At 45.4% G+C, this 10,494-nt stretch overlaps 1 protein-coding gene across 1 annotated transcript in view; it reads left to right on the top strand.

The window, feature by feature from the left end:
* Window positions 1–439: 439 nt before the first annotated feature.
* Window positions 440–10,494, top strand: part of CHEK2 (checkpoint kinase 2) — a 33,116-nt gene continuing 23,061 nt past the window's right edge. Inside the window, exons 1-4 of the mRNA XM_080649650.1 lie at window positions 440–610; window positions 1,873–2,416; window positions 6,000–6,124; window positions 6,225–6,372. Of these exons, the coding sequence (XP_080505776.1) occupies window positions 2,014–2,416; window positions 6,000–6,124; window positions 6,225–6,372 (676 nt within the window). The 5' untranslated portion in view covers window positions 440–610; window positions 1,873–2,013. The remainder of the gene's footprint in view (window positions 611–1,872; window positions 2,417–5,999; window positions 6,125–6,224; window positions 6,373–10,494) is intronic.

Below are 10,494 nucleotides of genomic sequence, written 5' to 3'. Positions count from 1 at the left end.
GTTGGAGGATTCCCTGCAAAGTGTCCATAAGGAAGGGTGTGGAATGGGGTGGGGAGGAAAGTGCAGGAGAGCACCAGTCCTCCTTGGGACTAGGTTTCTCTATTTGAAAAAGAAATTGTGTTGCACTTGTAAGGTGCTGTTGGATTCCTTAGGACTGGAATTCTGTTCTCCCAATAATCAAGCATTGCTGGGGAGGAGCGTTCATGCATCTTCTCATTTAATCCTCAATATCTACGTCTAGCAGATAAGGTTCCTAGAGGTTGTGATCTACCTCGAGGTCATGCAAAGATCTGACTCAGGCATCTGACTCCAGACCTATTTGCCTCTAACTACTTCACTGTATTTTCTCATGGCTGAGGCCAGTGTGGTTCCCACCTGATTTACCCTTATTTCTCATATTCGATGATGCCTATCTCTGGACACACTGTCTTTTTGCCAGTTTTCAGGGCGGAGAAGTTTTGCTCCAAAACTGCAGAAGGACACAGCCTGATTGAGGTAGCCTTAGCGCAGCCGGAGTGGCAGACTCCGCTCTGGCATCGCCTTCTGGGTGTGCTTCAAGGAAAACTCACGAGGACCTTCGTATCTGGAAAGCTGTGTAAATGCAGGCAGTGTGAGTAATGCTTACTATGTTCTCCTCCAGTAGTCTGAGTGTGGGGGTCAGGAGAGAAAGTGTCTTTTAAAAAAGAATCAGATTGGGGGTTTCAAGTAAGGGGTTGAAAGTTACTTTGACTATATTGTAGGTTTGGTTATCAGAGTTTACCTGTCCATCAAGTTAATTCTAAAGCCAGGGTGGGGAACCTCTGCCAGGGTCTTCTGTGGCTCCCAGAATGGCTCCTGCAAGATTCTGAAGGGCTGGCGGGCCTTTTAGGATGCTGAGAACTGGAGCCTCTAGTTACTTAGCATCACAAAAGGCTCGATGGAGTTGTTTATGGCAGGCTTCTTTGTGTTCTGCCTCATTCTGTGGCCCAGCACTTAGCCGTTAAGGAATCTCTACTCAACCAGTGGAACTTGGTCCTTACCTTCCTGAGCTGGTTTGGGGGAGGAGGGGCATCAGTGACCTTTTAAGTAACTCTCCCCCCTGGAGTGGTACAGCAAATAACTGCAGTGTCTCTTTGCCCATCTGCGACCCCAAACCACCAGACCCTTCTCCTTTCTCTTTCCGAACATATATGACATTTAAGTGTAGTGTTGATTGTATGAATGAATACGTTTTAGGTTTCATTTCTAAATTTTAAAGATTGGGTGAATATAAGCTTTTATAAGTCTCTTCCCCCTCCTCAACTCAGTTTCATAGCTTTTTACTTATTTATAGCCTTCAAGTAATTTTCTTATTTCTTTCCTCTGACGAAAAACTGACCTAGTGAAAGTGAGCTGAAGAAAAGCTCAAGCCAGAAGAAGTGTATGTCTAGAGACGGTTGGAATTTTAATTTTTGCAGAGCATGCTTGCCCTGGATTGTTTTTTAATATATTTTATTGATTTTTTACAGAGAGGAAGGGAGAGGGATAGAGAGTTAGAAACATCAATCGGAGAGAAACATCGATCAGCTGCCTCTTGCACACCTCCCACTGGGGATGTGCCCGCAACCAAGGTACATGCCCTTGACTGGAATCGAACCCGGGATCCTTCAGTCCGCAGGCCAATGCTCTATCCACTGAGCCAAACCAGTCAGGGCTGCCCTGGATTTTTTTATTTTTTATTTGTCATTGTAACTTGCTCATCCTTCACTTAAAAAAAAAAAGTATTTATTGATTAATTGACCTTAGAGGGGAGGAGAGGGGGGAAGAGAGAGAACAAGAGGGATAGAAACTTGGATTTGATGTGCCACTTATTTATCCATTCATTGATTGCTTCTTTTATGTGCTCTGACCTAGGATCGAACCTGCAATCTTGGCATCGGGATGATGCTCTAACCAACTGAGCTACCCTGCCAGGGCCTCATCCTTCACCCTTGAACTTTAAGTCTTGTTCCGTGAAACCCACCTTATTGTTGGACGCTTATTTTTGCGGTGGTGATGTCTCGGGAGACGGAAGGGGAGCATCAGCAGTCCCAAGGCCCCTCCTCGCAGTCCCATGGCCCCTCCTCGCAGATGCCAGGCCCCTCCTCACAGATGCCAGGCCCCTCCTCGCAGATGCCAGGCCCCTCCTCACAGATGCCAGGCCCCTCCTCGCAGATGCCAGGCCCCTCCTCGCAGATGCCAGGCCCCTCCTCGCAGTCCCAGAGCTCATCCGGGTCCTCCACCAGCACGGTTCCAACGTCCAGCCAGTCCTCTCACTCCAGCTCGGGGACCCTGAGCTCCTTAGACACAGTGTCCACTCAGGAACTGTATTCTATCCCCGAGGACCAAGAACCGGAGGAGCCGGTCCCTGCCCCTTGGGCTCGATTATGGGCCCTTCAGGATGGATTCTCCAATCTCGGTAAGACCCTTTGTTCTAAAGTGTAATATTAATATTGTGTTCAGAAAAGGCAATTACAGATTATTGTTAAGACGCTGCCGGCTGTGGGGCCTGTGCAAGTTGATCCAGGACTACAAGAACCTGTGCTAAGACTTGAACTTGTATCATCTTCCCTGCACAAAAACAGCTTCTACTCACCTGATGCTGGGTGGGGTATTGGAAATATCTTTTTTAAAGTTCAAAATAATCCTATGAGTGTCTTAATCCTTATCTCCATTTTACAGAAGAACAAACCGAGGCTTAGAAAGAAGTGGATGAACTTGTTTACGGTCATACAGCCAGGAGTTGGTAGGAGAATGATTTGAACCTACAACTTTTAGACTTTAGACCAGGGGTGGGCAAACTTTTTGACTCGAGGGCCACAATGGGTTCTTAAACTGGACCGGAGGGCCGGAACAAAAGCATGGATGGAGTGTTTGTGTGAACTAATATAAATTCAAAGTAAAGGAGCCAGGGGAGGGGAGAGCAAGAGAACCGGATAGAACAGCCGGATCCGGCCTGCGGGCATAGTTTGCCCACGGCTGCTTTAGACCTATGTCATTAATGAGTCATTCCGAAAGAAGTGAGTGGAGTGAGAAAAGTAATGAAATTAGCAGCCAAAGGGGACTGTGCAGCCCAAGGAAGGCTTGCTGCAGCATGAAATGAGTGAGAGAAAAGGTGGCAAGAGAGAGCGAAGAGATCTTTAAAATGCTTGAGTGGGGTCCTGGCCACTGTGGCTTAGTCGGTGGAGTGTATTCCCATGCACCCAGAGGTCAGAGTTGGGTTCCCTGTCAGGGCACATGCCCAGGTTGTGGACTCGATCCCTAGTAGGGGGTATGGAGGAGGCAGCTGATCTGTGTTTTTCCCTCCTCCCTAAAAACATTTTTATAAATGCTGGAGTGGGAAGGAAATAAGAGAGAATATATAGCTGGGGGGCTGGGGAAAGGGTGAGGGTGCTGCCATCACACACGAGTTCAAGTTCAAGCTCTGTCTCTAGCTCTATGTCCCCAGGCAAACGATGTTACTTTTTGGAGCCTCACAGTCTTCATCTGTTAAACGGGGAAATCGTTTTAAAGCAAAGGTGAGAGAGAGAAACCAAATGTTGGGATTGAATGGGACCAAAGGGAGAGATGGGCTAACTTTTCCCAGAGGCCCTTCATCTTTCAGTGATAGAGGATCCTCTGAGAAGAGGACAGTGAGCTTGAACTTCGAAGAGGTCTAGAATCCTGGCAAAGAAAAGAACTTAATTGAACTTTCAACTCACAGGTCAAAAACAATGTATGTCTTCCTCTCTCCCCACACACCTCTCATCCGCACCCCCTTTTTCTTTCCCAGGCGGAGGGGCCCATCCTTCTTTGGGTTCTTACCTCTCATTGCCTCCCAGAGCTCCTGGTCCCCTTCCTCCTGCCTTGTTCTTTCTGCCCTTCTGCACACACCTGCCGGAGGGGTCTCCTAATTGAGCAGAGGTCGGAGCAGGCCTTCCAGGGGAGGATCTCCTTGCATTCTCCGTCCACCAGTTCTGGGAATCGAACTAGTGACCTCTTTGGTTCCTGGGTGGGTATGCTCAACCACTGAGCCACTGGCCAGGCTGTGTTGCACTTCTTATTTTTTATTTATTTATTTTTTAAATATATATATATTTATTGATTTCAGAGAGGAAGGGAGAGGGAAAGAGAGGGAAACATCCATGATGAGAGAGAATCATTGATTGGCTGCCTCCTGCACGCCCCACACTGGGGATGGAGCCTGCAACCCGGGCATGTGCCCTGACCGGGAATCGAACCGTGACCTCCTGGTTCATGGGTCGACGCTCAACTGCTGAGCCCCGCCGGCCGGCTGTGTTGAACTTTTTAAAGAACCACAAACTTGTCCACAGTGGCTGTACCATTTTACATTCCCACCAGGAATGTATGAGAGTTCCAGTTGCTTTGCATCTTCACCAGTACTTATTTTCCTTTTTTAAAAAAAAAAAAAAAGATGGTAGCCATCTTTATGGGCGTGAAGTGGTTGCATATGTAATTTTTTAAAAAAATATTATGGTCTTTTTAATATATTTTTATTGATTTCAGAGAGGAAGGGAGAGGGAGAGAGAGAAACATCAATGATGAGAGAGAATCATTGATTGGCTGCCTCCTGCATGCTCCCCACTGGGATTGAGCCCACAACCTGGGCATATTCCCCAACGGGGAATCGAACCGGTGACCTCTTGGTTCCTGGGTCGATGCTCAACTGCTGAGCTACACCCGGCTGGGCTGCATATGTAATTTTGATAGCTCTTGCTAAATGACCCTCCCTAAACAGTGTATAAATTATATTCTGTCCACGCACGGGAGTCCCTGTACCGTAGTGTGATACCAACCTTTTTGATTTTTGTCAGTCTGATCATTGAAACATGGAATCTTAATGTATCTCTTAATAGTTAATGATGTGTCAAACTTTAGTACTTAATTTATACATCCTGCTCTTAGTCACTTTTTTTAAAAAAATATATTTTATTGCTTTTTTACAGAGAGGAAGGGAGAGGGAGAGAGAGTTAGAAACATCAATGAGAGAGAAACATCAATCAGCTGCCTCCTGCACACCCCCTACTGGGGATGTGCCTGCAACCAAGGTACATGCCCTTGACCGGAATCGAACCTGGAACCCTTGAGTCTGCAGGCCGACTCTCTACCCACTGAGCCAAACCGGTTAGGGCTCTTAGTCACTTTTTATTAACTGCTTCCATTAGTTAATGAATTGGTTTCTAGAACTGCTTCCAAAACCCGCAACAGGTGCAGGAATAGATACCAGTAAGAGTCCAGACGCAAAGGGAAAATGGCCGGTGAAATCACTGGGAACAAAGTATGCAAAGGCCACAAGACGAGTTTGGCCTGGCATAGTTGGGAAGGAGGCCAAGGGGTCAGGCTGCAGTGAGCACGGGGAGGGGCACCAGGTGAGGCTGGAGGGGGTCAGAGGCCAGACCTTAGCATCTAGCCTGCCGTGAGGAGTGCAGATACATACTCAGTGTGACAGGAAGACTCAGGAGGATAACGAGTAGAAAATTGCATCGAAGTATTTTTCCAGGTGATTAAAAATTGCTGGAGAACTTCTAATGACCACTTGTTATTTTTTGGTGTGTGTAAGCCATCATGTATGAAGTTCATTGTTGGAAAGTTTTTGTTTCTTCTCCCCCGCCCCTCATTATTTTATTTTTTTAATATTTTTTTATTGATTTTTTACAGAGAGGAAGGGAGAGGGATAGAGAGTTAGAAACATCGATGAGAGAGAGACATCGATTAGCTGCCTCCTGCACACTCCCTACTGGGTATGTGCCTGCAACCAAGGTACATGCCCTTGACTGGAATCGAACCTGGGACCCTTGAGTCTGCAGACGGATGCTCTATCCACTGAGCCAAACCGGTTAGGGCCCTGCCCCTCATTTTAATCTTATAATACCTTGATAAACATCTATCATTTAGATTGCCTTCTTCGTCTATTTTCCTGCTCGTGGATTTTATGAGCAGTTTTTAAAGGTGTTTGACAGATGAAACTCCACAGCCCCCTGGTGTGTGCTTCTGTGTTGCAGAGTGTGTTAATGACAGCTACTGGTTCGGGAGGGATAGAAGCTGCGAATACTGCTTTGATGAACCACTGCTGAAAAAAACGGATAAATACCGAACTTACAGTAAGAAGCACTTTCGGATTTTCAGGGTAGGTGACAAGTAGCCACATATTTGGGAGAGCTGGTGATCTAGTCCTCACTGTTAAAGCTTTAAAAAAAAACTTGGAAATAAAATGTTCTCTGTCTTAGGAAATGGGACCTAAAAACTCGTACATCGCATACATAGAAGATCACAGTGGGAATGGAACCTTTGTAAACAGAGAGCTTGTAGGGAAAGGAAGACGCCTTCCTTTGAATAACAATTCTGAAATTGCACTGTCCGTGTGGAGTAACAAAGGTAAATCATTATTTTATGGCTGTTGGGTTTTTTTCCCCCTCCCATATAAAAGGAAAATTGATATTGTGTTCTTTGCAGAAAGTGGTTTAGGTAAAAAAAAAAGTATGTAGGTTAGCATTCAAGATTCTACTCAGTCCTTGTTGCATTTTTTTAAAACTATATATTTTATTGATTTTTTACAGAGAGGAGGGGAGAGGGATAGAAAGTTAGAAACATCGATGAGAGAGAAACATTGATCAGCTGCCTCCTGCACACCTCCCACTGGGGATGTGCCCGCAACCAAGGTACATGCCCTTGACTGGAATCGAACCTGGGACCTTCCAGTCCGCAGGCCGACGCTCTATCCACTGAGCCAAACCAGTTAGGGCCCTTGTTGCATTTTTAAGTTATGAAAAAGTTCCATCAAGTCAGGCTTCCTAAGGTTTAATTGGAATAAAACATTCATTTTATTTAAAGTCATATGCTGTCCATTAAGATAGTTCATAGTTTAGCCCTAGCTGGTTTGGCTCAGTGGATAGAGCATCTGGCCTGCGGACCAAGGGTCCCAGGTTCAATTCTGGCCAAGGGCACATGCCAGGGCTGCGGGCTCAATCTCCCCCAGTAGGGGGTGTGCAGGAGGCAGCCAATCAATGATTCTCATCATTGATGTTTCTATCTCTCTATCCCTCTCCCTTTCTCTCTGAAATCAATAAAAATATATTTAAAAAAAGATAGTTCATTGATTGATGCATTTTCTACTACATCAGTCTTAGATAGCTATGAGTTGTTTTAGGCCATTATTTCATCTCCCTCATTCTTCTCTTCATTCCTTCCATTCATTTGTTTCTACACATATTTGAACTCCTATGATATGCCAGGCATTGAGCTATGTTTTTTTTTTTTTGTGGCAATTTCAATTTAGATCTTCCACCTTCTTAAATACCATTTGGTTATCTTCTGAAAGTGGAGGCGTGTATCTTCATCATCAGGTAGCATTTTATAAGTACCCACACCTAAAACTTCATGTAAACTGAATAAATTGTCATTCAACTCAGAATAATTGACAAAAACAACCTACAGAGTTAAATGAAGCTCATGGTGATTTTAAAACCTTGGACCACAGGAATACTCCTGTTTCTTTAGTAATAATAAATTCAAAAGCCCCACAGAGGCCTACCGGGGTGGGTCAGTTGGAGCATCGTCCTGTACACCAAAAGGCTGCAGTTTTGATGACTGGTCAGGGCACCTACCTACCTAGGTTGTAGGGTTAATCCCAGGTCGGGGCACGTAAGGGAGGCAACCATTGATGTTTCTCTTCCCCTCCCCCCTTTCTCTCTCAAATCAATAAAAATATATCTTCGGGGTGAGCATTACAAAAAACATACAAAAACTCACAGAACTTCCCAACACGATCTGAAAGTTGAATGACTTGGAAGGATATGGGGATTTAACACCTTGAAAATATAGATCCCCACAGGCACTCTTCCACATATTCTGATTCAGTCATTCCAGGGATTTAAAAAATCCTGCCCGGGTGATTCTCATGCAGTCATTCTTCAGACTGGCGTCTGAGAAGATGGCTGTACTGAGCATCCTGAAATGCATTTGATGATTGACTTACTTTTTCCCGTTCATGACTCTCTGTTTACTATCTGACATGGTCAGGCAGCTGTACCGGGTTCTGCTGTTTGAGAGCATGTGTTTGAGGAGCAGCTGGGTGTTGAAATTTGACCTTTCCTCCACTTGACAAGCTGTGTGCCACCTTTTCCCCTGGGTCTGTCCCTAGGGCACCTTTTTTTTTAAAATATATTTTATTGATTTTTTACAGAGAGGAAGAGAGAGGGACAGAGAGTCAGAAACATTGATGAGAGAGAAACATCCATCAGCTGCCTCCTGCACACCTCCTATTGGGGATGTGCCCGCAACCAAGGTACGTGCCCTTGACCGGAATCGAACCTGGGACCCTTCAGTCCGCAGGCCGACGCTCTATCCACTGAGCCAAACCGGCTTCGGCCCTAGGGCACCTTTTCTAACCTGAACAAGGTGTTGTACGGACCAGGGTGGGCCCTGGTTCAGATAGATCAAACTGGTGTTCCGCAGGCTGCTCATCCTTATTGACCTCTTACTGGGCATTTGTTGATGTTTGTACTTGGACATAAAATTCTAGATTTCTTTGAAAAAGATGGTCACACTGAGCAGAGGCTGCCTCTTTGTTTTGTTTTATTTTGGGGGGACTGCCTCTTTTATTTTTTATTTATTTCTTTTTAAAATATATTTTATTGATTTTTCACAGAGAGGAAGGGAGAGGGATAGAGAGTTAGAAACATGGATGAGAGAGAGATATCGATCAGCTGCCTCCTGCACATCCCCCACTGGGGATGTGCCCGCAACCAAGGTACATGCCCTTGACCGGAATCGAACCTGGGACCCCTCAGTCTCCAGGCCGATGCTCTAGCCACTGAGCCAAACCGGTTAGGGCAGGGGCTGCCTCTTTTAGATGGGCGGTGTGTTTTCATGTTCAAGTCCCCACTTGTCCCCCGTTGCCTTAAAAGCTCAACCCAGCCTCTCCTGCATGTATGACCTTCCTGGCTTGTGTGGACAACCGGGTTTGTAGCCCCTGAAGCAGACCTGGACATTTGTGAGAAATACATCTCCAGAGCCCCTCAAATTCCCAGATCCTCAGATGCCATTGGGACATCTAGGTTCATACATGTCCTCAAGCAGAGAGGAACAGCTGTACCCTGGGTGGCCAGCAGGTCTTATTCACTAAGCAAAGGTTAGCCTCGCATAGGCCAGCCTGGAGTGAAGCGTCCTGAGGTGGCTCAGATTTGTGTCAAGAGACTTGATCTCTAGTTGATCCAGGGAGCTCAAAACCTGTCACCTCAAATCCGAGAAACGCAAGGGTCTTAACAAAGTTCACTCTTTTTAAAAAATATATATATTTTATTGAGTTTTTACAGAGAGGAAGGGAGAGGGAGTTAGAAACATCGATGAGAGAGAAACATCGATCAGCTGCCTCCTGCACACCCCCTTCTGGTGATGTGCCTGCAACCAAGGTACATGCCCTTGACTGGAATCAAACCTGGGACCCTTCAGTCCGCAGGCTGACGCTCCATCCACTGAGCCAAACCGGCAGGGCAAAAGTTCACTCTTTCAAGACACTATAGGCAGTTGCAAATTTATCACTGATGACCTAGTACAGTGGCCGGCAAACTGCAGCTCACGAGCCACATGCAGCTCGTGAGCCTCGGTTTGCCGCTCTGTTGACTAATGAGTTTGCCGACCACTGACCTAGACTCTCGATTCCAATAATTACAGGCTGTTGTTGTTCCTTGTGAGTAAGCCCCTATCTCAGTGGTCGGCAAACTCATTAGTCAACAGAGCGGCAAACCACGGCTCGTGAGCTGCATGCTGCTCGGGAGCTGCAGTTTGCCGACCACTGACCTAGTAGGATTGAAGTCTTTGACAACTGATTGCAAGCTTGGCCCACATGGATGGCTAAAAATGAGTAGGGTGTTTTTTTTTTTTTTTTTTTTTAAATTTGTTTTCATTTCTGAAATACAGCACAAATAATGGAGAAATAAAGGGGAATTTGGGGGAAATTGCTATTTATTTAACTTTACAAGTAGGTTCAAGATGCTTTGCATCAGAAAATGCCAGCGATGGAAAGGTATAAATGGCTAAGAGAAGTTAATTCTAGTATGATAACCTATGGCCTACTTTTTATTAGGCCGTTGATTTACTTGCCCAGAACAGTTTTTTTCTAGGCTCAAACTAATTGCTTTTAGGTTCTGGTCGCATGCTAATCAGCACAGGTATTTTATTTTATTTTAAATAATTTTTAAAAAATATTTTTTTATTGATTTCAGAGAGAAAGGGAGAGAGAGAGAGAGAAACATAAATGATGAGTGAGAATCATTGTCGGCTGCCTCCTGCACACCCCGTACTCGGGCATGTGCCCTTGACGGGAATCAAATCTGGGACCCTTTAGTCCTCAGGCCAACGCTCTATCCCCTGAGCCATACGAGCTCAGGTATTTTATATTAGTGCAATGGATTAAAAAATTCCGAGTTCAAGGAATAAAACTAGTATTTATGTATGGATTTTATGCACTACAGTGAGAATGAAGCTGTGTATCTCCAT

The sequence above is a fragment of the Plecotus auritus genome (assembly GCF_963455305.1).
Source record: "Plecotus auritus genome assembly, chromosome: 13".
In the NCBI taxonomy this organism is placed as follows: Eukaryota; Metazoa; Chordata; class Mammalia; order Chiroptera; family Vespertilionidae; genus Plecotus; species Plecotus auritus.
The sequence above is the reverse complement of the archived record's forward strand: the minus strand, read 5'-3'. Positions and strand labels throughout refer to the sequence as shown.